Source organism: Octopus sinensis, linkage group LG25 (assembly GCF_006345805.1).
Source record: "Octopus sinensis linkage group LG25, ASM634580v1, whole genome shotgun sequence".
NCBI classification, from domain to species: Eukaryota; Metazoa; Mollusca; class Cephalopoda; order Octopoda; family Octopodidae; genus Octopus; species Octopus sinensis.
In genome coordinates, this window is record NC_043021.1 from 1,026,266 (window position 1) to 1,054,171 (window position 27,906).

General features: G+C 38.2%; 2 protein-coding genes across 2 annotated transcripts; both read left to right on the top strand.

Moving 5' to 3' along the window:
- The first annotated feature begins 276 nt into the window (after nucleotides 1-276).
- On the top strand, nucleotides 277-3,102 carry LOC118767843 (protection of telomeres protein 1-like). The gene is made up of 3 exons (XM_036513147.1): nucleotides 277-366; nucleotides 1,939-2,078; nucleotides 2,911-3,102. Exons 1-3 carry the CDS (start codon nucleotides 303-305, stop codon nucleotides 3,085-3,087), a joined length of 381 nt encoding a protein of 126 aa, XP_036369040.1. The 5' UTR covers nucleotides 277-302; the 3' UTR covers nucleotides 3,088-3,102.
- A 256-nt stretch (nucleotides 3,103-3,358) lies between these two features.
- Nucleotides 3,359-27,697, top strand: LOC118767945 (protection of telomeres protein 1-like). The gene is made up of 10 exons (XM_036513425.1): nucleotides 3,359-3,388; nucleotides 3,994-4,104; nucleotides 7,938-8,011; nucleotides 9,226-9,361; nucleotides 11,068-11,344; nucleotides 20,010-20,159; nucleotides 20,968-21,130; nucleotides 21,618-21,721; nucleotides 24,290-24,381; nucleotides 27,425-27,697. The coding sequence occupies exons 1-10, from the start codon at nucleotides 3,359-3,361 to the stop codon at nucleotides 27,689-27,691; spliced, it is 1,404 nt and encodes a 467-aa protein (XP_036369318.1). The 3' UTR covers nucleotides 27,692-27,697.
- Nucleotides 27,698-27,906: the final 209 nt, after the last annotated feature.

A 27,906-nucleotide genomic window follows, 5' to 3' on the forward strand; every position in this document is an offset into this window, starting at 1 on the left:
GAAAATCTTGAGGGAGGGGACGAGTTGATTACATCAACCCCAGTGTGTAACTTGTACTTATTTCATTGACCTTGAAGGGATGAAGGGCAAAGTTGACTTCAGTGGAATTTGAACTCAAAATGTTAAGATGGACGAAATAGAGGATTATTTTGAATATTTTCATGTTTTCACTTTGTAAAACCTTATAAACCTGCCTCCATCCTGTTTTGGATGTTTGGATTTAAAATTTCAAAATCTTTTTATTATTCTTCCAGAAATCAAGGACCTATTCATACAAATCCTTAATTACTTTGAAACCAGGCATGTTGGTTGATGTGTATGGAATTGTAAAATTTCATAAGTTGCCATTTAAAACCAAGGGCACAGGTAAGGCCATTGTCATTTTTTTCATGTGATTAATCCTTTATTATTATACTTATTTCTTTATTGCCCACAAGGGGCTAAACATAGAGGGGACAAACAAGGACAGACAAAGGAATTAAGTCGATTACATCAACCCCAGTGCGTAACTGGTACTTAATTTATTGACGATGAAAGGCAAAGTCAACCTCGGCGGAATTTGAACTCAGAACGTAACGGCAGACGAAATACCGTTCAGCGTTTCACCCAATGTGCAAACGTTTCTGCCAGCTCGCTGCCTTAATTATAACACTGACAACTACTTATTCTTTAGCTGTTATTAATTAAAAAGAGCTTTCTCAATATTTAATCCTTTCTATATCTCTTAATTTCTTGAGTGTTCATTTGTTTACTGATGTTTGGCCATACTGGGGCACCATCTTCAAGGGCTTTAATTGATCACCAATCAACACACTCTCTCCCAGGTTATCTCTATTCCTACCCAACCCCTTCTCTTGTCTTTCAAAACAAATCTGTTCCCCTTTGTGTTCTTAGGGTTTATTGCTCCTCTGCATCTGTTACATGCAATGTCTACTTCTCTGTTAATCTTCCTCTGACTTCACTCTTGTTTGTTCACAGTTTCTGTTGGGTACACCATATGGAATTTCTGCTTATACCTTTCCTACATATCAGGCTGGGGGTCATTTACCTGAAGTGGGTAGGGTCCTGTCTGTTTTCCTGCTTATTAGACTTTGATCTTTGCCTTAGTTAACTTTGAGGTGTTTTGATTCCAGGTTTTCTTTCTACACCTGGAATTTCTTTCCTGATTTAATTACAGATTCAGCTAAAGAAAAAAAAAGTTTAACAACCTAAAGCTGTTCCCATGGGCAAATAGTCTTAAACTCTTCTGTTATGGCCTGAAAGACTATGATGAATAAGAAGGGACTGAGGACTGAGCCCCGGTGAACTCCTAGCTGCACATTAAATTTATCACTCTATCACTATACTCGTGAATTACTGACAACCCCTATACATAGTTCATATGGTTCTCACATATATTTCTGTTTTTTTCATCTTCATCATTGTTTAACATCCACCTTCTGTGCTGGCTTGGGTTGTACAGTTTGAGAGAAGCTGGCCAGGCAGAAACCAGCACTAGACTTCTGTGACTGTTTTTGCAGGATTTTTACAGCTGGATGCCCTTCTTAACACCAACCACTCAGCAGAGAGGACTTGGTGCTTTTTACGTGGAACAAGCAGAAGCAAGGTCAGTTTTGGCAAGATTTTTACAGTTGGATGCCCTTCCAAATGTCAACCATTTTACAGTGTGGATTGGATGCTTTTTAAGTGGCACCTGCACTGACAGGGTCACCCAAGTACCTTTCAAGACAAAAAAAGCTTGTGAGAGGGGAAGGGGTATTGGAGGAGGTGATCTAGTGTCAGATGATGAAAGGTTAAAGTGAGACAGAAAGACAGAAACAGGTGTCTTGCTGTAGGTGAGGTACAAAGTTACCTGGCCAGAGAGAGAGAGAGAGAGAGAGATCAGGATGTATTTTGAGAAATAGAAATAAATAGAAATAATCTCTGATTATTTTTCAGATTACTTGCTGATTGTGACAATTGTTGATGAATCACTGATTCAAGCTGATGAAAAGTTAAAATGTTTGCTATTTGCACATGAAGAAGAAAATTTACCCCAAGTCAAAATTGGTAGCATCATTAGATTCCACAGATTACAAGTAAATATCCAAATCTTGTTTTTCTTTTCTTTTTTTCCCATAAATACTTTTCTTTCATTTTTTCATTTTTATGAGAACCTACCAATTACAGAGACGATTGCTAAAAATCTAGACAGTAGTGATGGATTGCTGGAGCAAACCCCTCAAGAAGCAAGAAATGATAAAGGCTGTAGCCATCTTTCTATCTATTTATGTTCAGAAAAGATGGAATGTCTTTGACCATTGGTCTGCTTGGTCAAGACTGACCTAGGGCCAAACAATGACTGTTATTATTAGACAGATCTCTATAGTTCCCTGTTTGGGCTGCTTGATTTTAAAGAGATCACACAAGGAAGGCTTCACTGCTTTGATAACCTACAGTACATTGGAATTGAGCAAAGAAGAGAATCCGATTCCTGATGGATGGCATTTACTCTCAGAGCTGTGAACTGGTTAATAGTCATTGAAAGTGTCTTGAAGCTTTTGCTACATTTATCACTAGATACACATGTTTTGTCTCTGCTCATCTGATAAAAATGAGCTGTACACAGAATTGAAAAGGCTGGCTTTATTACATTCTGTATCACACCACATCTCTGCAAGAACCATGTTACGGCTACATGTGTCTGTGGAGGGCTCTGCCACATGCACAGTAATGCCACCAGCAAGCTGTTCCATTGATCGAATAAACTGGAATACTCATTGTTGTAACTGATGAAATGCCAAAGAAGAAAGATCATACACACACACACACACACACACATACTGAAAATGTCATGTCCTTTACAACTCTGAAACTATAAATGTGACCAGTTCTTTAACAAATTGTCTAAATTGTGGTTTATGTTTCTAGGTTAATCTCCATAACGGGGAATTGCAAGGAACGAGTGGAAAAGGCTTCTCCTGGTTGGTTATTGATAGTCGACGTGATGGCTGCCTGATTCCTAAAGCTTCCAGTCTCAATTATACATTCACAAATGTTGACAGAAAGATGGTGAGAACATTACCGTGCTACAGATTATTCTCATGAGTTTTGCTATTAAGACGTATTATTTTAGAGATGTTTGAACCTAAGTTGTCGTATCACTAATTTACCATGCATATCTATCCATATTGGTATGATTGATTTGGGATAAATTTGATTGAATATTCTCTTCATCATCATACGTCTTCTGTTTTCTTTGCTGGCATGGGTTGGATGGTTTGACCAGAGCTGGCAAGGCCGGAGAGCCATACCAGTCATCTGTTTCAGCATGGTTTCCTAATGCCAACCATTTTGCAGAGTGTACATGGTGCTTTTTATGTGGCACCAGCACGGTCAGGGTTACCCTGTAACTTGCAAATGCAAAAACCCCATCAACTTGGAGGAGGGAGTAGTAGTGACAGCAGTGGTGGCTTTGTGCCAGTTGATGAAAGATTAGGAGGTATCGAAGGACAGGGGTAGATGTCTTGTAGAGTTGAAAAAGAATGGAGGATGACTTAAGTTTTCTTTCAAGTCCAAGTTTTTCTGAAACTTAGGTTTGCTGCCATTTCTTCCCAATACCTTTTCCTTAAGCATCATTATTATTATGGATTCTATTTTCTCATCATACGAAATCCGGTGTTGCAAGGATTTTACTAATCTTTCTCATACACTGACTTCTTCAGCTTTCCTCTTCTTCTCTCCTAACATAATAACATCATTTAGAAAGGGAATTCTTTGACCGCTTCTTGGAGTGATGCAGTTCTGTAAACCCCTTTTCCTGTTACATTGAAGAGGACTACAACCTCCAACACCAATTTGGAGATTGTAGTCACAGAACTTTGTGAGAAAGGGAACTTTAAGTGAAAAAATATCTCTACTAAAGATGTGTTAAGAAGGAGATCTTTAAGTGTAAGAAAAATTAGGGGTTTGCTTCTATTTGAGTAAAATATTGTTTGTTTTTGTCTTTTGTAGATTGAAAGATTGATTCGTGTTACACTGCATAGACGAGAATTTAGTTGCCAAGATTTGGTAAAAAATCTTGAACAACTCCAAGAAGGAATTTATTTTGATTTCCTCTGCCAAGTAAGTTGACTTGTTCATTTTGAGTTTTTTTTTTTTTTTTTCTGGAATTTAATACAATTTTTTAATAAAAGGTGATTTTTTTTTTCACTTGTTAAACTTGGAATTCTCTTTGACTCATTGTAACTGAAAGCTTGAAGTCATCATCATCATTTAATGTCTATTTTTCATGCTGACAGGACCTGACCGGTCCAGAGCTGTATCATGCTCCAATTGTCCAGTTTGGCATGGTTTCTACAGCTGGATGCCCTTTCTAATGCCAACCACTTGTGTGTTGTTTTATGGCATCAGCACCAATGAGGTTGCCATGCAGCTAGCAAGAGTAAGATCCCCTTTAACTGGGTGGGGCTAAAAAGAAACTTCTAGTGAGGAAAGCCCCTGTACCCCACTTAATGAGTTACAGAAGACAATTTTGAAATTTAAAATAATTAAAAATTGACTGGAGGTATGTTTACTCTGCAGTACAACAAAAGTTGCCACAGCACCTGTTCGACCCTCTCACCGACACCCCACACTCTCTCGCTCATCACAACACAAGAGTCTTAACCCTTTCGTTACTATATTTCTGACCAAATTACACCCCTTATGTGTTTCAATTAATTTCTAACGTAATCATAAATTTAGTCTGGTTTCATTAAACAACTATAACTTTTTTATTTATCAATATATTAATCTGATTTTTGGAAGATAATTTAATGAAATATTCTCAACCAATTCTATGCAGGTAGATACAGGTAAATTCAACAAAATATAAAATTCTTAAAATTTTGTTCAAACATCGCTATAGAAAATGGGTTATTAGCTAATATTCAATTGGGTATACAACAAAATTTTACGATAGAATTTGTTATTCTGGGTAACTTTCTGATACCCATAATAATATTTATGGCAAAATAGTCTTAATTTCATTTAAGGTTGTGGGAAACCACAAACTATCCTTTCTTTCGCTTTGTTTACGTTTAGCGTAACGGTTCGTTTCCGCCGTAATTTCAAATAGGCTCATTCGAAAAAGTAAAAAGAAATAGTTTAAGGCTTTACTCTTCTGGGAAAGTCTGTGGCTTGGTCCAGTTTCTTCAGAAAAATCACCGAAAGAAACAGTTTTTAAATTTTCACTCCATTCGGGTGCCAATTCATTTTCTTTATCGCTGTCGATCTCGGATTCACAGTTTTCACTTTCGGAAAATGAAACATCAGATTCATTATCAAATACCACATGCTTTTTTTTTTTAGTCATAGAGTTAGATTTATGAAGGTCTTCAGTAGAAAATCCTTCGAATTCTGACTCGCTGCTTGATATAATGAAATTCGTATCCATTTTTTGTCAGAATTACAAATTTTGAAAACACAATAGGAACAAATTTCGGAAAAAAATCTCCCAAAATTCACGGAATTAAAATTACACTTCGATTATTGTACAAAACTGTAGTTGAACTCTTTACGAAGTATAATACGTGTTTTCACGAATGTACTAAAGAGATTTGCTCTGATATTCTTATTTAAATAAGAATAGGTAAATTCGAGCGGCTTTGGGCGGTTTGGTCTCATTAACCAAAATTTTTTTCGGGCGGCTTTGGGCGGTTTGGTAACGAAAGGGTTAAAGGAACCCATCGGTTACTCACATACCCCACCAACGCTCTACCTGTTCTACCCCCCTCCACCACCAGCCATTTAGTATTGACGTCTATTATTCACTATCCCCATTTAACCACCTCTTGCCATCCATCACTCTCTACTGTTGGGGCCACAATAAAAAGCACTCAGTGCACCCTGTTAAGTGTGGGGGGAACGTTGTAGGGTCCCTCTCTAGTCTGTGTGTTGTCAAATGATGCACCCAGTACTTTCTGTAAAGTAGTTGGTGTTAGGAAGGACATCCAGCCAGCCGTAGAAAGCAAACCAAAAAACAAAATGAAACTTACAAGTGAGATATGGTCCTTTGGATCATCCGGAGGAGCAGTGATGGCTGTCCAACCTATGCCAGCATGGAAAACAGACATAACATAATGGTGGTGGTGGTGGTGGTGGTGGTGGTGGTGATACCTGGAACAGGTGATTTTTATGGCTCAATGTGACAGTAAAGGAAGTGAGATATCATCATTGTTCAATGTTCATCTTCTATGCTGGCGTGGGTGGGTGGGACGGTTTCACAAGGGCTCGGCCAGGCAGAAGCCTGCATCAGGCTTCTGTGACTGTTTTGGCAGGATTTTTACAGCTGGGTGCCCTTCTGAACAACTATTTCACAGTGTGGACTGGGTGCTTTTAAGTGGCACCTGCACTTACAGTACTTGCAAGACAAAATAAAAAAAAAAAGGGGATCTTGTGTCAGATGATGAAAAGGTTATAGTGACACAAAGAGACAGAAACAGGTGTCTTGCTGTGGAGGAAGTACAAGGTTACCCCGGCTGGGGAGAGATCAGGACTGCAGACAGGAACAGATGTGCTACTGCAAAAGAAATACATGGTTACCCAACCTGAGGAATGTGCAGGAGAAGGAGAGAGAGAGAGGGAGACAGCAGGATTGAGATGATGGCAAAGTGCTAGGCATACTCACAAGGGATGGGCATCAGAATATAAATGGGATGGTTGTGTAAAGGCAGAGAGAGATATAGATGGTGGCAAGTGCCAGGGCATACCCTTGAGGTTTGAACGTCATAATGTAAGTGGTAGAATGTTGCGAAGGCAGCATGATCGAAGGGGTGGGGGGGTATATATTGTATATGAAGGAGGAAATGTGAGGAAGAGAAGAGATGTGGTGATGTAGATTGGTTTGTTGAGCTAGGATGAGTGAAAAGTGTTCTTATGTGTGGGTGGAACACACAGGTCGGGGGTTAGCAGATAGCAATGATACAGTGGTACAGGGTCAAGAGGACATGATTATGGTGTGGGAGGTAAGCCTGGTGCCCGAAGCGGAAATGTGAGGAAGAGAAGAGACGTAGTTTGGTTCATTGTGGTAAAGTGTGTGAGAAGTTTGCTTGTTAAGTGTGGGTGGGACGCACAGACAACCTTCTAGAACTCGGTTTCACTAATGTGGGTAGGTCTTCTCAAGAACTTCATATTGCCAGACATCCTGAGCTCAGTCCTTACCACTTCATCCCATGTCTTCCTGGGTCTCCCTCTTCTGTGGGTACCATCCACTTTCAGTGATCGGCACTTCATTATGCAGCTGTCCTTGATTTAGTAAACTGAAGATGATGAAAGTTTGTCCACAACTACAACCTGTCCTTCTTAAGCACTTTATAAACAGTGAGGAGTCATCTCCTAAACTATTAATGTCTGTTTTCCATGCTGGAATGGGTGAGATGGTTGAATGGGTTCTGACAAACCAGTGAACTGTTTCAAACTCCACTGTTTAGGCATGGTTTTTACAGCTGGGTGCCTTTCCCAATGCCAACAGCTTTACAGAGTAGACTGGGTTGGTACTCTTTATGTGGCACCAACACTGACAGAGGTCACCAAGTGACTTATAAGTCAACTGAGGTGGGGAGAGAGGATGTCCTGTAGAAGGAGGTGTGATGGAAGGAACTGGAACAGATATCTTGCTGTGGAGGAGGTACATGGTTACCTCGGTTCGAAAGGAGATGATGATGTCTTGGCATGCACCCTCAAGTTAAAGGTAAATATAAGGGAAGCAGAATGGGTGGGTAGTAAGCCAATGGTTATCAGAAAACTATTACATTGTAACTTCACTGAGGTGTATGGAATCCTAGAGAGACAATGAACTTTGCTGTAAGTCTTTAGAATTGTATTCAGGAAGAATTTAATTTATTCAGTTAATATTGTTTTATTAATCAATTATTGTTTTTATTGGAATATTAATTGTGGTCTTGAAACTGCTTTAGGTTGTGGCTGTGTCTGTTGTTGAAGAAGGCGTTTGCTTCTTAATTCAAGTCTGGGATGGCACCCGTCCTTCTTGGTGAGTAAAGCAACTTTTTTTTCCTCTTTTCACTGCATTCAATCTGAGATTTAGTCTTCTTCATATCGGAAGAAGGCAGGGAGCTGGCATGTCAGACAAAATGCTTTGTTGCAATTTTTCCACTTCTTTACGTTCTGAGTTCAAATCCCACCAAGGTTGACTTTTTCTTTTATTGTTTTGGAGGGGTGGGGGGCAATGAAATAGAGTACCAGTCATACATTGAGGTTGATGTAATTGACTTGCTGCCTTCTCACAAAGTGATGATCTGACATGTCCTGTTCAAGAAGAATGCTGTGATATCAGTCACTTATTCACCATGGGAACTGGCATTAGGAGTCAGTCCTAGGGTTCAAGGAGAAAAAAGTAAAAACTCTTGTAATAATGGTGCTGTGGAAGGTTTTGTTCAAATCAGTCTGTAACTGATGATTTTAATTCACAGTTGGAACCGTTTCTGATACATTATCAATACAAATTAAGAGAACAACTTGTGACCTACCCCCACCCCAAATAAGCATTGTTTCCTTGTCAACAATTCCTTTGATCAGGGTTCTTCAAGAGCCTATATTTTCAGAATCAAATTTCCACTAATTAGAATTGGTAATTTTTAAAACTTCAAAAGCAAGTGAAAAATGGAACACATGACTAAGAATATTTTGAAAAAAGTAGAATGGCATTCACAGTTTGTCCAGGAGAGGGATTGGCTTAGCTGTGGGTCAAGAAGCTTGTTTTGGAATTCTATGTTTAGGAGTTTAGTGGATTGTTGGCATAAGACTCTTGCTAAAAGTGGCATTTGCTTCTGGCTCACTGTGGAATGATGTCCAGGCTGTGTGCTCTTTAATAGACTGGGACATTATTATTACCTTACTCGGAAGCAGGTGAGCATTGACATGAGGAAAAGTGTCCAACCATAGAAAAGTCTGAACCATGCAACAAAGGAAAATCCATTATTCTATTTAAATAGATTAAAGTTTAGGAAAGAAGCAATGTTTCTCTTGTGTTCATCATCATCATCATCGTTGTTTAACATCCGCTTTCCATGCTGGCATGGGTTGGATGGTTTGACAGGAGCCGGCCAGCCAGAAGCCTGCACCAGACTTCTGTGACTGTTCATTCTTAAAATTGATTTCATGTTCATTTGTCAAATGTTCCTTTAGAGTTTAGAGTTCAAAGGATTTTTTAACTCAGAAATCTGTCTTTTTTTTTATATTTTACAGTCCGCTCTATACTGTTGAAACAGTAGAAAGGAATCTGATTGTGGTAACTGACATGGAACTAAGGGAAGTAGCCAAAGATTGGCTAGTTGATGTCTGTGTCTTTGATGACCATTTTGACAAAGCTGCGACCATAAAGGTTTGTTTTCTTATTAATGCTGTGTTGTTAATTAAATTGATATATTTTTTCTCAGAGTGGTTGGCGTTAGGAAGGGCATCTAGCTGTAGAAACTCTGCCAGATCAGATTGGAGCCTGGCGCAGCCATCTGGTTCGCCGGTCCTCAGTCAAATCGTCCAATCCATGCTTGCATGGAAAGCGGATGTTAAACAATGATGATGATGATTATAGGCAGAAGGCCTGAAATTTTGGGGAAAGGGCTCAATTACATCAACCCCAGTGCATAACTGGTACTTATTTCTATAGATTCCGAAAGGATGAAAGACAAAGTTGACCTCAGTGGAATTTGAACTCAGAACGTAGCAAAGACTGACAAAATGCAGTGAAGTGCCTTGTCCAGTGTGCTAATAATTCACTCATCTTGTTAATTAAATTAATTTAGAGTAATATAATTAATTAGTGAGAGCAAATAAAAGTATTAATGGAAAGTCTGTAACGATAAACTCTTAGGTGAAGTGTTAATTACACAGATTAAAGGATGGTTTATCTTTTATTTTTTATCTTGACTGGCCATACTGGAGCACTGCTTTGAAAGGGTTTAGATTGACCCTAGTACTTTATTTTTAAATCTGGTACTCCTTCTATCAATATCTTATTCCAAGCCATTAAGTTATTCATTGTCAAGCAGTGGGGAGGTGGTGGGGGGGAATAAGCACACTCACACAGTGGGCTTCCACACAGTGGGCTTCCACACAGTGGGCTTCCACACAGTGGGCTTCCACACAGTGGGCTTCCACACAGTTTCCATCTATCAAATTCACTTGTGAGGCATTGGTTGGTCTGGAGCTACATTAGAAGACATTTGTTCAAGGTGCTGCACAATGGGACTGACCCTGAAGCCCTGTGGTTGGGAAACAAATTTCTCGACCACACGGCCACACCTGTCCCTATCATCAATCCTGCAACACTATGTCAGATTCACTTCAATGTAGCTGCCCAATAGAAAGGTTGCACTCATTATGTCCTAAAAAGCCTCGTTAGCCTTATTCCTAATTAGGTGTTGCCTGCTTATTTTCACACTGATGAGCATCTATTTTCCAAATGAATTCCCCGTCTCCTCTTATTTTACCTGCAGACTCACATTCAATGAATCTCTCCACTTTTGGGGTCCTGCAAAGATCTTAGGAATGCTCCTCTTCCTTTGACACAGCATCATCATCAACATTATCATTGTTTTACTGTCCTCTTTTCCATGATTTTCCATGGGTCTGACAAAATTTATTCAAGCAGAATACCTATGGGCAGAGGCCCTTCTTGTCGCTAACCCTCACCTATTTCCAAGCATTGTAATATTTCACATTGGTTAAACTTTTTTCCCCATGGATGATTGGGAACATAATGTCACTTACAGAATGATGATGATGATGATGATGATGCTTGTTTACGACTCATGTGATGTCAAGAGAAAGGGACACACACACACACACAATGGGTTTCTTCAGTTTCTGTCTACCAAATTCTCTGAAGACTTTGGTTGGCCCAAGGCTTAAGTAGAAGACATTTGTTGAAGGTGCTGTGCTACAGGACTGAACCTCAAGCCATTTGATTGGAAAGTAAACTTCTTAAGAACTTTGTCTAACTTATGAAAAAAGAAATGTATTGAATTTTTTTTTACCTCAATTAAACCTGAATTAGGATTTTGATAAACTGATTATTTTCTATTACAGCCAGGAATGTTTATAAAATTTTTCAACCTTCATTGCCCAAAGCATAAAACTCCGGATTTAGTTAATCCACCAGCTTATGAAGAATTGGAGCTTGTTCTACATCGAGGGACATCTTATGGTCGGGGCATAAAGATACTCTCTGGAACAGATCCAGAAATAGATAATCTCAAAAAGAGATTAGAGGAATTAACCAAGAAAGTGGAAAGAACTCATACAAGTCTTACAGATCCTAAGGGTTCCCCTTACAAGACTGTTAAAGGGATCAAAGTTAAAACAGGTAAGAATTTATTACTGATAATTTACCTGTGGATACATATATATCATATAAATTATCTATATATATATATATATATATATATATATATATATATATATATATATATATATATACACATACATATATACACTAGCACTATGACCCGGCGTTGCTGGGTCATAGTGCTAGTGCATGCATATACAGCTGCGTGTGCACAAACACGCGAGTACTGTCCAAATCTCCGACCAATCACATACAGCTACCTGGCATTCAATTAGCGTATCAAGTTTCGGGCATTTTGATTGGGTTTTGGAAAGAAAATTCACAAAAAAGCCACTTCTCTTGATTTTTTAATGGCTTTGTGGGGTGACTGGGGAAATGTAAAGATGTGCACGACCACCCTTGGATGGTTTTGAATGACTATAGAAAGTGCGAGCCCTCTAACTGAAAAATTGTGAATTTGTATAAAGGACACACACGCAGGCATTTTGCCATTTATATATAGAGATACCACACTTTTGCCTGTCTCTTGTCAAAGCTCGTTTCTTCACTGTTCTCACTGTCCTGTTTTTGTTACCATTTTAACCCTCCACAAATCCCAGATTTTATTTAATTTGCTTTGCGGGAACGACTGCTTTAATGAAGTTGCGTCTTGTCCCAATGTTCGAAACACGGAGTAGATAAAACGGGACAACTGATGAAGGGATTGTTCATTATGTTGCCTCTCTCGTTTCTTTCGTTGTTCGAAAAAGTTCATTTTCCATGTTCTTGTTTCTATATGTTTTTGTTTTCCATTTTGTTTACGTTTTTTTGACATCCTGTACCCATATATGCCTGTATATATACATATATATGTAGGTATGTACATATATGTATGTTTATATGCATATATATGTGATCAAATGCCATGCAGCCATTTCCAAGTAAGTTTTATCTGTATATATATGAAAGGCAGGATGTGTGTGTGTGTGTACGTATATGAATGTAATTTATGCACGTTCATAAATTAGCACGCATGTTGCTCCAATTTTAAGAAGACAGTTGTCATGACCCTAGCTGTATTTTTGTCAACTTATTTTTCCCAGAGGCACCAGCTAATAGCAGTAAAAAGAAATTTTCAACCAAAACTTTTAGCAATTTTCAAGTCAGAAAAATCACCATTGTTTGCAAATAGGAGTTAAGTCCCCTTCTAGCGACGAGTAAGCATTTGTTAAGACTTTTGTTGGTTTTTTACCATCGAGGAAAAAAGTGCTTTGATGATATACAGGACCCACACACGCACATGAATATGTATGCGTACAAAAAACATATGCAATAGGTGTACATACGTACATGTGTGTGTGTGTGTTGCCCATATATATATATATATATATATTTATATATATATATATATATATAAACCAATTTCAATGGCTTTCGCCCTTACTTAGTTTGGTTTGAAATAAGGAACTTGATTAGCTTAATAATCCTAAGTTAATCTTGGGCAAAGCCAGGTTATACTTCTATGAGCGTCCAATAATACTTTGTTCCACATCCTTGCGTTGTTGTCTTTTTGTTTTCTTGTTTGGATTAACTTTATATATATATATATTACTAGCAGTATAACCTGGGATTAAGTTATGATTATTAAGCTAATCAAGTTCTTTATTTCAAACCAAACTAATATCGACGTCAAATTTGGGTGAAATCCGTTGAAATTGGTTATATTATACATATATAAATATATTTGGGCAACAGATACGAACACACATACGTACGTACACCTATTGCATGTTGTGTGCATGCATACATGTTCATAAACAGAAATGAATGGAAAAAATGTTGTTAAATTTGTAGATTAATACTCGCACGATTTTCACTAAAAAAAAAAAGTAAGGCATCGTAATATGCTACAAAACCATTTTTGTGGTCTGTGAAACAGAGTGGGGTGTGGTGGAAGCCTCGGAAATTGTACCTATTTATATTGTGTAATTCACTGACAAATTGTTACCTACCTCTTTGTTTCTTTGTTGTTAAATAAATGGATTCTCAACAAAACACATTTTTACTCAGCATAAAATAAAAGCAAAACTCTTTCGCACCCAAAGTAGTGTGTGTGTGAGAGAGAGAGAGGGGGGAGAAAGATGAACGATTTAAAATAAATGATTGTGAGAAAGTATATATACTATGATTATAAAATATAGTGTCTTTCAAAAACAAAACATTTTATTTTTTATGAACGTTGTCACTTTCTCTCTCCCTCTCTCACTTTGTCTTTCCCATGAAACTCTCTGCCCCTCATCCACCTTTCTTTCTTTTTTTTTTTTGTTAGACGCTGTCAAAAAAGCTATGGCTGATATTTTTTATGGCTAAAAGCTATCCGCAGGTGCCTCGGGAGAAAAATAAGTTGACAAAACCCAGATTGGGTGTTGACGAATGTCCTAAAATTTGAGCGACATGCGTGCTAATTTGTGAATGTGCATAAACTACAATCACGTACACACGCACACACACACATCTTGTCTTATATATATATATATATATATATATATCATCATCGTTTAATGTCCGCTTTCCATGCTGGCATGGGTTGGGCAGTTTGACTGGGAACTGGCAAGCCAGATGGCTGCACCAGGCTCTAATCTGATCTGGCAGAGCTTCTACTGCTGGATGCCCTTCCTAACCCAACCACTCTGAGAGTGCATTGGGTGCTTTTACACGAGGGCCAGTCAGGCAGTACTGGCAACAGCCATGCTCAAATGGTGCTTTTACGTGTCACCTGCACAGGAGCCAGTCCAGCGGCACTGGCAGTGATCTTGCTCAAATGTTGTTTTTCATGTAAGGCGACACTGGTAACTCGAATGCTGCTTTTTACGTGCCACCGGCATGGGGGCCAGTCGACTTTCCCCAGACACAATAATATATATATAAATGCATAACTGAAAAAATTTGGAGTCAACAACAAAGAGTATGGTCAAACATTTATTTTCAATCACTACAATTGTTTCTACACAATGTAGTTCTCCAGGTGTGCAGGAAGTTGATTGTACAACCATTTCCCTTCATTACGAGATCTAGTTGTATTTCCTCAGACGATATGTAAATATTGTCTCCATAAGTTCAAAATATTTCTATTTATTTATTCACACACGACAGATGTCCAAACACAAACTTGGAAGTACGTATAATACAACTAGTGGATGGCATAGGGTGAAGTCTGAAGGGGGACAAGCTTTATACTGTACCCTACTACGTTCTAAACAGCATCGTCATCATCATTTAACGTCCATTGTTTATGCTGGCATGGGTTGGATGATTTGACCAGAGCTGGGGAGCTTCACCAGACTCCAGCCTGATTTCGCATGGTTTCTATAGCTGGATGCCTTTCTTAACCCTTTCGATACCAACCTGGCTGAAACCACCTCTGGCTTTGTAGTACAAATGTCTTGCTTTCATAAGTTTTGAATTAAAATCTTCCACCAAACCTTAGTCACAATTTATGTTCCCAACACTAGCTTAATGATAACTAAGTTATTTTACTAAATTCTTTGTTATATTTAAAGAAATTGAAAGAAACACAGAACATCTCAAAATAAATACAGTAACGAAAGGGTTAATGCCAACCACTTTACAGAGTGTACTGGGTGCTTTTACATGGTGCTGCATGGGCACTTTTCTGTGGCCCCACCACAAGTGCTTTACACCACCAGAAGGCTTGGTCTTAGCACTTCTGTTACAGAGTACGAGTCTTCTATATATAGACGTGTGTGTGTGTATGTATGTATGTATGTATATGTGTGTGTGTGTGTATATATATATATATACACACACACACACACACACACCCCTACTTTTCCATGCTTGCATGCAGTTTGTCAGAATTTGCTGGAGCAGATTTTCTTTGGCCCTTATTGTTGCCAACCCTCACCTGATTGTAAGCAAGGTAATATTTCTTTATAATTTTTAATGGAAGACTGGGAATGAAGGACATTGATTTTGAATGACAGAGACATTCATTTACAACTGTCATGTGATATGAAGGCAAGGAGACATACATACACACACACACACAATGGGCTTCTTTCAGTTTCCATCTACCAAATTCACTCACAAGGTTTGGTTCGGCCCAAGATTATAGTAGAAAGCAGCTGCCCAAAGTGCCATGCAGCAGGATTGAACCTGGAACTGTGTAGTTGGGAAACAAACCTCTTATGCCACACAGCTAGGCCTTAGCCATGGCTGTGTGTTAAGAAGGCTGCTTCCTAAACACATGACCTAAGGTTCAATCTCACTGCATTGCATTTGGGTAAACTGTCTTCTATAGCCATGAGTCAACCAAATTGGTTAAAGCCTTGTGAATGGATTTTGTAGATGGAAACTGAGAAACTGAAAGAAGCCCATTATTTAATGTCTGTGTTTGATGCTGGGATGGGTTGGACAGTTTGACTAGGGGCTGATGAGTCTAAAGTCTGCATCGAGCCCCCGATGTAGGCTTTGGGAATAGTTTCTATGGTTAGATGCCAACCACTTTACAAAGTGTATTGAGTGCCCCTTTTTGTGCCACCAGTAGTGTTGAGATTGCCACGTAGCTTGCAAGTGTACAAACCCAAGCAGTGGAGCGATGGGAGAGTTTGTTAAATGGGGACTAAGGTATGAGGGAAGACATTGGGAGAGAGTGAGAATGGGTTGGTGGTGAGGTGTCCTGGTGGTAGCTCAGGTAGGAGGAGTAGGGGGTTTGCAAGTGTATGGAGGAGGAGAGGGAGGGAGGTAGACAGCATTTGTAAAGATTGGGAAAGGTTGAAGGGATGGGGTGCACATGTTGGGGAGGGGAAGGACACATATGCCCCTCCACACACACACACACACACACCCCTACTTTTCCATGCTTGCATGCAGTTTGTCAGAATTTGCTGGAGCAGATTTTCTTTGGCCCTTATTGTTGCCAACCCTCACCTGATTGTAAGCAAGGTAATATTTCTTTATAATTTTTAATGGAAGACTGGGAATGAAGGACATTGATTTTGAATGACAGAGACATTCATTTACAACTGTCATGTGATATGAAGGCAAGGAGACATACATACACACACACACACAATGGGCTTCTTTCAGTTTCCATCTACCAAATTCACTCACAAGGTTTGGTTCGGCCCAAGATTATAGTAGAAAGCAGCTGCCCAAAGTGCCATGCAGCAGGATTGAACCTGGAACTGTGTAGTTGGGAAACAAACCTCTTATGCCACACAGCTAGGCCTTAGCCATGGCTGTGTGTTAAGAAGGCTGCTTCCTAAACACATGACCTAAGGTTCAATCTCACTGCATTGCATTTGGGTAAACTGTCTTCTATAGCCATGAGTCAACCAAATTGGTTAAAGCCTTGTGAATGGATTTTGTAGATGGAAACTGAGAAACTGAAAGAAGCCCATTATTTAATGTCTGTGTTTGATGCTGGGATGGGTTGGACAGTTTGACTAGGGGCTGATGAGTCTAAAGTCTGCATCGAGCCCCCGATGTAGGCTTTGGGAATAGTTTCTATGGTTAGATGCCAACCACTTTACAAAGTGTATTGAGTGCCCCTTTTTGTGCCACCAGTAGTGTTGAGATTGCCACGTAGCTTGCAAGTGTACAAACCCAAGCAGTGGAGCGATGGGAGAGTTTGTTAAATGGGGACTAAGGTATGAGGGAAGACATTGGGAGAGAGTGAGAATGGGTTGGTGGTGAGGTGTCCTGGTGGTAGCTCAGGTAGGAGGAGTAGGGGGTTTGCAAGTGTATGGAGGAGGAGAGGGAGGGAGGTAGACAGCATTTGTAAAGATTGGGAAAGGTTGAAGGGATGGGGTGCACATGTTGGGGAGGGGAAGGACACATATGCCCCTCCACACACACACAGGCAATCAATATCTTTCAGTTTTTGTCTACCAAATTCACTAACACGGCTCTAGTTAGTGAATTTAGAAAATACTTGCCCAAGGTGCTGTGCAGTGGGACTGAACCTGGAACCACATGGTTGGGAAGTAAACTTTTTAATGACACATCCATGCCTGCAATGACTTATTGAAAATAATTTGTGATTAATCTGCTCAAAAGGCAAGAAATACTTTTGAAAATATAAGTTTTCTGAATATATGCAAAAGAAAATTGTGTTACTCTTTTACTTGTTTCAGTCATTTGACTGCTGCCATGCTGGAGCACCACCTTTAGTTGAGCAAATCGACCCCAGGACTTATTCTATCGGTCTCTTTTACCGAACCGCTAAGTTATGGGGACGTAAACATACCGGCATCCGTTGTCAAGCGATGTTGGGGACGGACGGACGGATGGACACACACACACATGATGGGCTTCTTTCAGTTTCCGTCTATCAGATTCACTCACAAGGCTTTGGTCGGCCCGAGGCTATAGTAGAAGGCACTTGCCTAAGATGCCACGCAATGGGAATGATCCCGGAATCATGTGGTTGGTAAGCAAGCTACTTACCACACAGCCACTTCTGCACCTATGTTCTGATGTCTTTTAAATGTTCTTTTGCCATTTAAAGTTGGTTTTCTTTTTTGTTAAATTTGATAATTGCTTCTTTTCTCTTTTTTTCTTTCTGACATCTCCATTAACCTAAGAAAGTTTTGACACATTCAGATTGATTGTTGACATCATTATTTGGTTGATATTATTATAAATGTCATTGACCCAGGTTACGTCAGGATAAAAAAAAAAACCCCGAAAAATATACAGATTGCAGATATCACCTGGGAGATGGACATGTTATTGGTTCAAAATAGATTTTTTGATAAATTGGGTCATCCCATAAATAATGTTCTTTTTATACTTCTTTTATTTTTCAAAATTAAGATAAACAAAGTTCCTTTTTAATCTAAAATATACTCTCCTTCATTTTCTACAATGTCTTCTATATATCTTCCAAAATTCACTTGTCTGAAATGAAAAAATACTCCTCCAGTACTGTTCTGACCTCATCTACATAATTCATATTTTTTCCATCCAAATGATTTTGAAGACTGCAGAATAAATGATAATCAAATGGGGCAGTGTCTGACGAATTGGTGGGTGGAGCATTGTTTCCCATTCAAACTGTTCCAGCCTTTGGAATGTCATTCTTGCTGAATTATCCAAAAAAAAAAAGGGCTCAATCGTGAGATGTGGCAGCAAAGAAGAGTAGACATTCACTTTCTGCACGTGATTAGACTCAATTTTGCTGGCTTTTCCGATGGCATGAATGGAATAGTCATTCAGGTGTCAATGAATGGTTGAATGACCAAATCCAAGCTTCTCTGCTATTTCCTCAACAGTTACGATGGGATTCTGTTTCACCAGCATTTGCAGGAGGTCCTCATTGAGCTGTATAAATCTTTCAGGACAAGGCTCGCCTTCTTGGCTGTAGTTTCCGGTTTGGAATTTCTGGAACCACTGTTGACACCGTTTTACACTTATTGTCCTATCCCCATATACTGCATAAATATTTCTCACACTTTCCATTGTGTCGTTGCCTTTATTGAACTTATTTGTCACTTCCATAATAGCTTTGGAAAAACAACTGCTAAAATCAAACTGCACTCTTTGAAACATGCACTAAGAATAAGTACAAGGTAAAATTACTACCTGCTTTTATAGCAAGTTGATGCAGGTAGTTTATCCCGTTCCCTTCCAACTTTTAGTTTATGGAATTGAAAAAACTGCATTATTTATGGGATAACAAAATATATATACATATGTCATAAATGACAGAAATAATTTGATGAGATTTTATTTAACAATAAGAAAATTTTAATATCACAACAAATTGTTTCGTAACTTGAAAACATGTAAATAATTTATATTATTTTTAATAATGAATTACTGCATTAATGCAAAATATTTGACTTCTCTTGTCTTGTATTATATATTCTATGCATTTTGTAGAATGATACATTAAGGAGCTTTTTTTATGAGTACTACCAGATTTCTTGAATCCATATATTGTGACTTAAATTTATATCTATATAAACATTATTGACCACACATAATGTGTATACACAGTATGTTTGCCAGTAGGCTGTGAATTGGCATGGTGGAGATTATTCCTTCGAAGTACCGGGTGTTAAAACACCTGAAAGTCATGGACAAGTAGGGCATAACTGTTCATGACTATCAGGTGTTTTAACACCTGGTACTTCGAAGGAGTAATCTCCACCACACTAAATTGTAGCCTGCTGGCAAACACACGGATCATTTTTGTTAAGTATGTGTGGTCAGTAACATTTATTACAGTAGCACTAGTTCTATCTCGTGTGTGTGTGTGTATATAGACAATTGCAGCATGGAAGGTGTTTTATAAGCCATTTAAAAACACACAAATACCGTTAGTTTCACTTCAGCATTTAAAATTAATTTGTCAAAATATTTTCGTCGCTTTGAAACCGCGAGCTGTTCACTGTAATAAAGGCTGTATTCACTGCTGTTTACCATTGAGAAGAATTCTTGCTGTAGGCAAAAGGTGTGATAAAATATAATCTGAAGAAATGGTAATCTGCAGATTATTGATGTAATTGAGAGACAAAGGGTCGTTGAAATAAGAATGAGCCTGATTAACAAAACATTTTTAATTTTATGAAAATATTCATGAAGGAAGAAAATGAAATTAGATATAAACAAAAGAATTAGTTAAAAATTACCAATGAGAGTGTATTAAAAGACTTTCTTTTCTTTTCGTCAATAGCTCTTGGTAGTTCTCCCAATAAGATGGTGCCACAAACAGTTTTAAGTGAAATGGCAAAAGAATCGGATGACACTTCAGTTGGAATCATCGCAAATAGTCAATTTAATATAGAGAATTATGCACCTGAAGCAGTTTTATCCACTGTCACAGGTAATTGTTTTAACAAAATCCATTAAAGTGTAAAAAAATATTTTTGATTATAGTTTGAAGAGTCGGCAATCATTTGTTGGTCTTCAATAGTAAAAATTTACCCAACAAACAATATAAGTACGACCAGAAGTTTCCTCTGAGGAAGAGCTTTCATCACAGCAGCTGTACCAGTTTTTGTTTGTTTATAAATATGTGTTGTTATTTCAAGGTAGGCAGTGATTATTTCTTAAAGAGATGAAGCCTTTGAGATAATCTCTAAAGATGTTTGAAAGATTATAAAATATGAAGAGATACTTCTACTGTGTTGGTGCCACACAAAAGGTATCCAATCCACTTTGTAAAATGGTTGGTGTTCAGAAGGGCATCCAGCCATAGAAACCAGGCCCAAAATTGGAGCTTGGTGCAGCTTTCTGTCAAACCATCCAACCTATGGAAAACAGATGTTAAACGATGTTGAATGTGGAAGAATTGTAAAAAAATAAAAAAAATCTATCCTGATATGGAAATGTACAATTTTATTCCCTGTTTTCTATATTTTCTGTTAGAACACCTTTTCTTTGTTTCAATTAATTTTGGCATTATTAAGCTGATGTTTAGAACCTAAATTAGCATGGAATTTTGATGGTCAATTTAAAATCATTTTAAAACAGGAAGTTTTTATCAAAGACTCTGGTAAAAATCGATTTTCATCATATCTCTTCAGCTCCAGTCGATGGATAAGAAACACATAAATCTTCTTGATGTCTATTTACTTCTGTCATTTAAAAAAAATTAATTTCTGTGAAATTGTTTTCCATTTTAATTCCAGTTATTCAAGGCCATCAATCTGTCAAGTTGTCTCATTTCTGTGATGTTAAGAACGCCACTGCTCCCATGAAATTCCGTCTTCTGGCCAGAGTTATGGACTACAGCCCCAAACTTAGCAGCGTATCAGACTTTTTAAGCTTATTTTGTCTTCAATGTCATTATCTGTAAGTATTAATCCACTAATTGCCACCTAATGATTAATTCTCATGACAAATCCCAAAACACTGGTTTTATAGGGTTTCACTTAAAAATATTTTAAGACGTATGTTTTATCAAGAATTGGTAAAATATTTTTGCATTAGACTTTGAAGACATTCTTTGTGGTAAAAAGACAGTTATTTGTAACTGCGTACAGAACTGATATTTGTTGCATTTTTGTTTTAACCATTTAAAACTTGCTGTTACTACCTTTAAAATTTTTTAAGAATCTGCAAGTTTTTATGGGTTTATCAAGTTTTTAAAAATTTTCATTGTAACTTAAAAAATTTACATTTAAAGTGTCATTTTGTAATAAATGTAACGTTCAATAAATAGCGATATTCTTTTCTTCGAAATAACATTTAGATTTTGTATGTTTTCAACTGATATTTACCACCCTAATTACCATTGTCTGTCCTAATTACCATTTTTCTATCCTAATTCTCTCTTTAGAACTCCAATAAATAATTACAATTTAGAACCGTCGACTTTTCAAATAAAGGATGGTGTTGAATATTACCGCTGCCCCCATTGTGCCAAGAAGACCAATTCTAATGGTAAGTGGTGATTGGGTTGTTCTAGCATGGCTTGAATGGTTGTTGATAATCATTGTCAACATCACTTGAGACCCATTTGTCTCCATTTTTATGGGTCAGATGAGATTCAGAGAGGCAGGTTTACGACAGGATGCTCTTCCTGTCAGCAATCCTCATCTTCAAGATTTCCCATAATCCTTCCAACTCGAACAACATAATTGCACGCAAATGACACTTTCCCTTACTGCTTTTCTACTCAACATAATTCAGTTTTTCAACACTGTTTATGTAGTGGCTAAGACCTTTTTTTTTTAAAGTGAAATTGGTACTTCTTTTACCCTTTCCAAGGCAAATGTTTGGATGGGATTGACATCATTCTGTTGGCAGAAACAAGAACTGGACCACTAAGCACAAAGAACAAGCAGGAAAGATCTGGCTGAGAATTAATTGTGGAATGGTATACAAAAGCCTAAGATTCTTGTTCTGTTATTCAGAACAGAAAGATTTCTTCTGATTATATGTCTACGGGGGGAACGAATCGAAAAGAAGTTTCATCTGTCATCTCTTGTCCAACTCCTGCTTCTTTGGACTGTGGCCCACAAATCCTTTTGGCACCTCTTAACCTATGTCTTTCAATACCATGTCCTGAAAATCAAAACAAAAGTTTTAGTGACTCATGCTGCTTGTGCTTCCATATTTTATGGCTGTGAGACTTGGGTATTATGCAATTAAAAAGATCACCTTAAAAGGTTTCATCAAGTTCAATCAGGGTTGATCCTGAATGTTAAATGCAATGACTATTGTAATGATGATATACTGGCAAGGACAATCCAGAAGAACTCTTTGAACTCTCATGAAATAACATCAACTCCAATGGATACATTTTGAAAAGGATACAAAAACGCCCAAATAGATCTTGTAATCTGGACTGGAAGAAGATCATCTCTCATGAGGTGCACCTAAGAAACACTTTTGTAACCCCATCAAGAGGACCATGCCCTTATTTAACATCTAGCCTAACAATTGGGAAACCCTAGCTGAGAACCGTAGGAATTGGAGGCAAGCATGCAGAGAAGGGGTTGTTGCTGCAGATCACATTTCATACATCAACAAATTAAAAGGGAAAGAAGCTGAATAAAGAAAAGAACTCAGGAGCAGACCAGTGAGTCATCTCAAATATTGGAAGATACATCATCATCATCATCAAGCCCTTTCATGTGGCATCACACAGGCCCTTTCATGTGGCACCGCACGGGCCCTTTTATGTGGAACCGCATGGGCTCTTTTACTCGGCACCACCACAAGTACTTTAAACAACCAGAAGGAATGGTCTTAAAACTTCTGCTGTGGGGTACAGGTCTTCTGGAGTCCAGTCATGAAAAATGGAAATGCCAGCAGACTCAAAGAGGAGGTTTTTCAAAACATTGTTAGCGCTGAAGAAGTAATGAGCTAATTCTATCCAATGCTGGTCAGGAGCCATGCGGTTTGTGAGAAAGGAGAAAACAAAGGGGGGACAGGAAAGGGAAATGGCAATGGGTGTTGTAGGGTACCCAGAATAAAATGGGGAGACAAGAAAGTTAGCCATGAAGAGGAAAGAGTGCAGTGGTAGAGCAGGGGGGGGTGTTGGTGAATTTAGAAGGATACTGAAAAAGAGAGAGAGAAAATAAGGTCACCATTAGTACAATAATTATATTGTAACTTATATAAAATGGTGTAATTAAGCATGTTTAATAATTTGCCCAGGTGTGTGGTAAGAAGCTTGTTTTCCAACCATGTGGTCTTGTGTTCAGTCCCACTGTGTGGTACCTTAGGCGTCGTCTTCTACAGCCCTGGGCTGATCAAAGCCTTGTGAGTAGGTTTGGTTGATGGAAACTGAAAGAAACCCATCGTGTGTGTGCGTGTGTTATTGCCTCCTTGTTTTGACATTGTGTAATAGTTGTAGATGAGTGTCAGTGTCATATAAGCAGGGTCGTTCATTTCCAGTCTTCCATGAAAACATGTCTGGTTATGGAGAAAATCTTACCTTGGAAACAGATGCGGGTTGATGACAGGAAGGGCATCCAGATGGAAAAAATCTGCTTTTGGCAAATTTTGTCCAACACATGAGAGCATGGAAAGATGCTCATTAAAAACCCAGTGACTTGAATATTTCTTTAATGTCCCTATTTTGTCTTTTGTGTGTTTTATTAACCAAACCTTTCTATTTCCTCTCTTTTCTTTGTAAGAGTAGAAAATATGTTAATTTGTATTTTAGGTGAAATGATTTTCCTGTTTTTCTAGATTGTTGCCTTCATTTTGTTTCTATCCTCCATGTGACTGAATGGTTACAGTGTTGGGTGGACAATCGTAAGTTTGAGGGTTTGATTTATGGATTGGACAGTATGTTGTGTCCTTGAGCAAGCCACTTCAACCCATGCAAGCATAGCGAAGTGAATGTTAAAACAATGATTATGATGACGACAAGAAAATTGCCATCTATTTTTATGCAATAAATTTTAAAATTCAAATTCATTGAAGACACACATATGTAACAACCAGAATCAAATGTTGACAGAATAACAGAATTTCTGCAATTTTTTTGTTTTACAGACATTCCAGTGATGGAATATATCTTTTTGATGAAGTTTATTCTGACAGATGGCGTCTATTATATCATCGCCAACCTTTGGAGAGACGAAGCTGTAAGTTACCTTTACACTTTTGGATCTTTTCGGTTTGAGCGGCAGTTTTTTCTAGAGGTTTCATATGAAATTGTCACCCATAATTATGACCCTAGTATCGATCTATTGCATTTCAATCTGTTTTAGGGTTAGGGTTAGTGGTGGGGGAAAGAGTATTTTTTTTTCTTCACAAATGTAAATAAACCCAATCTGTTTCTTAAACGAGGGACATATTCATACGACACAGAATGTTTTTTACCTCAATACACATCATTGATTGGTTGAAATTGCAGAAACAAAACAACAAATATCTTACAAGCTATAGAATTTTCTCAATAAAGCCAAGAGAAAAAGATGTTTTATAAACACATTCTACCAGTATACGAAGTCCAAAATTTTTTAGTTACCTAGAAATTATGTTAAAAACTGCCATTCAAACCGGAAAGATTCACACTTTTTAATTTGATCCCTACATTGATAAATGGGATCAATGTATTGAAACAGATACCTTTGAAAAAAAGAAAATTACTGATGCTACTTTGACTTTTGATTCCATCTTGACCAATATTGTATTGTAGCAAGATAGCAACAGATGTCAAATTATGCTTGTTATTATTATTATTATTATTCTGAACAATTACAAGGTGATGCCACGTAAAAATCATCCAGTACACTCTGTAGAGTGGTTGGCATTAGGAAGGGCATGCAGCCACAGAAACCAAGCCAAAACAGACTATGGAACCCGGTGTAGTCCCTGGCCCAGCTGTCCAGTCCATGCGGGCATGGGAAACGGATGTTGATGATGATGATGATAATGAAATGAGGAAACTTTTAGAGCATCATGGTGTTTGTTCCAGCTCTTTACATCCTCTTTGCAATGCAGTAAATGGTGAAGATGGGTGGAGGAATGGGCAACTAAGAAAACTGCAATATGACAAATTACTTCTATTGCAAAGCACACGGCCGTTGAGAGTGAATAGCCTGTTTACTGGTCAGTATTTGATTGGGACTGGACAATAAATGATGGTTGAAGTGGGGAATGGAAAGAGAGGGGTATAGGAAGGGAGGGAGTGGTGAAATATGAAAGTCCCTTCAGCATTATGCACGCACACACACGCACTAAGCCACTATCTTTCTTACCTACACACACACACACGTTTCTTCATCTTAACATCCACATTTTTATGCTTGCAGGAGTCTGACAATTTATTGAGGTAGATTTTCTACTGCTGGATGCTCTCGCTGTCCTCAACCTTCACCTGTTTCCAAGCAAAGTAATATTTCCCTATAGTCAGACTTGTTTTACATAGAAGACAGGAAATGAAACGAAGAACATCCTATCACATAATGTCAACACACAAATACAATGGGCTTCTTACAATTTCCATCTACCAAATCTATTTACAAGGCTTTGATTGGCCTAAGGCTGTAGTAGAAGAAACTTGCTCAAGATAGTGCGCTGTGGAGTTGAACCTGAAACCACAGCCATTGAAGTATCAAAATAGAAAAAGAAAAAAAAAATGCCAACCCCCTTTCCTGGCCCCTCCACTCTAAAGCACACCCATCTTCCTGCCCACTGCTGGACCCCAATAGTATATTAGTTCTACATCCTCGCTGTCTTATCTCTGCTTAGGATAAAACCACTGGTCACTTTTAATATATTGGGAAGAAGGAACTTCAATGTTGTTTAAATGAGGCCAGCACTGGTCAAACTGACCATAGGTCAGAGTTGTATATTGCAGCTGTACTATCCAATGTATCAATTTGTTTTAAGATACTAGTGTGATTTGAAAGAACTTTGTTTGCTATTTCTAGCAGATTGAGTGACTATATCGAGGCACCACAAATAGCTTGTAATTTAGTGGGTTTACATATTATGGAGAACTGAGAGACCCCAGGGAGCAATTACAAAAATATGACCAATCTTGATTCTAGGGACCATCTTAAGACATTGAAACTCTCTTCTCTCCAGCCCCACACTAAGCGCTACATCATTTGCACACTCGTCATCATCATTTAATGTCTATTGACCATGCTGGCATGGGTTGGATGGTTTGACCAGAGCTGGTCAGCTGGGGCACTGTGCCTGGCTCCAGTCTGATTTGGCATGGTTTCTATGGCTCGATGCCCTTCCTAACACCAACCACTTTACAGTGTGTGCTGGGTGCTTTTAATGTGACACTGTCACAGGACTCATGCCAGCGAATCCTTTTCCCCATCCCAGTGGGGTGGGGTTGGGCTTAACACTTCTGCTGTGCAGGATGAGTCTTCATGTGTACAGCAAGGCACCAGATATTTCAGCCCTTTGTCATCTTGTCTGAGAGGTTCAATGTCCTGAGGTCGTCTTTCAGTATTTTGTCCCCTCTGGGTCTCCCTCTTCCACGAGATCCATCCACTCTGGGAGATCAGCATTTCTTTATGGGGCTGTCACAAAACATAAATACACTGCAACATGATTACTTTCCCTCAACAGGCCTTTCCCTGTTTAACATGATCCCAAAACAAATTTACCTTCAAACGATATCTACAAATTTCTTCAAGGGATGCCAAGTAAGCCATGGACACCTGGATACACCTCAGTCAACAACTCCCCACTCGAATGGGCCATGATCCCACAAAACTTGACTTCGAAATTACCTAAGCTTTTAAGCAATTAAACTGGCCAGATCTAACTAAAATATTCTGTTTTATGTTCAAACTGACCAGATCTGGCCTCTTACACCTATCCATCAATGTTCTTTGCAAAATAAAAATGTGCAATCACATCATTGAAATCTTGAAGCTATGAGATAAAGCAGGATTAATTCAAAACAATGGCAATAAATAAGTATTAGATTTGACATAGAAATCTAAATGCTAAGCAGATTCTATCAGGTGCTGCTTTTAAAGTTAAACATTGCCTGGACCAATTTTTGGCCAAAATGTAACCAAGTATGTAGTATATATATTCAGGTTTTTTTTTTTTAATGTAGGTTTTAAGAAATTTACTTTATTAAATTATTTATATTTTTGAAGAAATACGTTTTGCTTCTGTTCTTTATAATTGAATATTTTAATATTTCAGGTGAAATTCTTCAATAACATAACCCCATTGGAATTTATATCAGATGCAGAAGCTGTGAATAAAGTTAGAAGCTGCTTGGAGAGAATCCATTCAAGTGAGGGAAACGGTCAGAATTTGCCGATGATGGAATGCTGCATCAAATCCTTTACTGGACGTAATTCCGTCTGTTACGAAATATTTGATACACTGATAGGAAGCAGTTGTTGTTCCACTGTGCCATTAATTAATGAGGATCTCGTGAACCCAGAAGAGAACATTTCTAGCTAATGTATAAAAAAAAAAAGAACAGTCAGTTTGTTTTACAACCATGTGGTTTTCGTTTCAGTCCCAATGCACAGCCTCTTTGGCAAATGTCTTCTTCTATATTCCCCATCTGACCAGTGTGGATAAACGATTGGTTCCCTCTTTCATTTTCCTCATTATAATCACTGACAATTTCTTTTTATGACAATGTTCTTCATTTTATTTTTGAATTCTTGGGA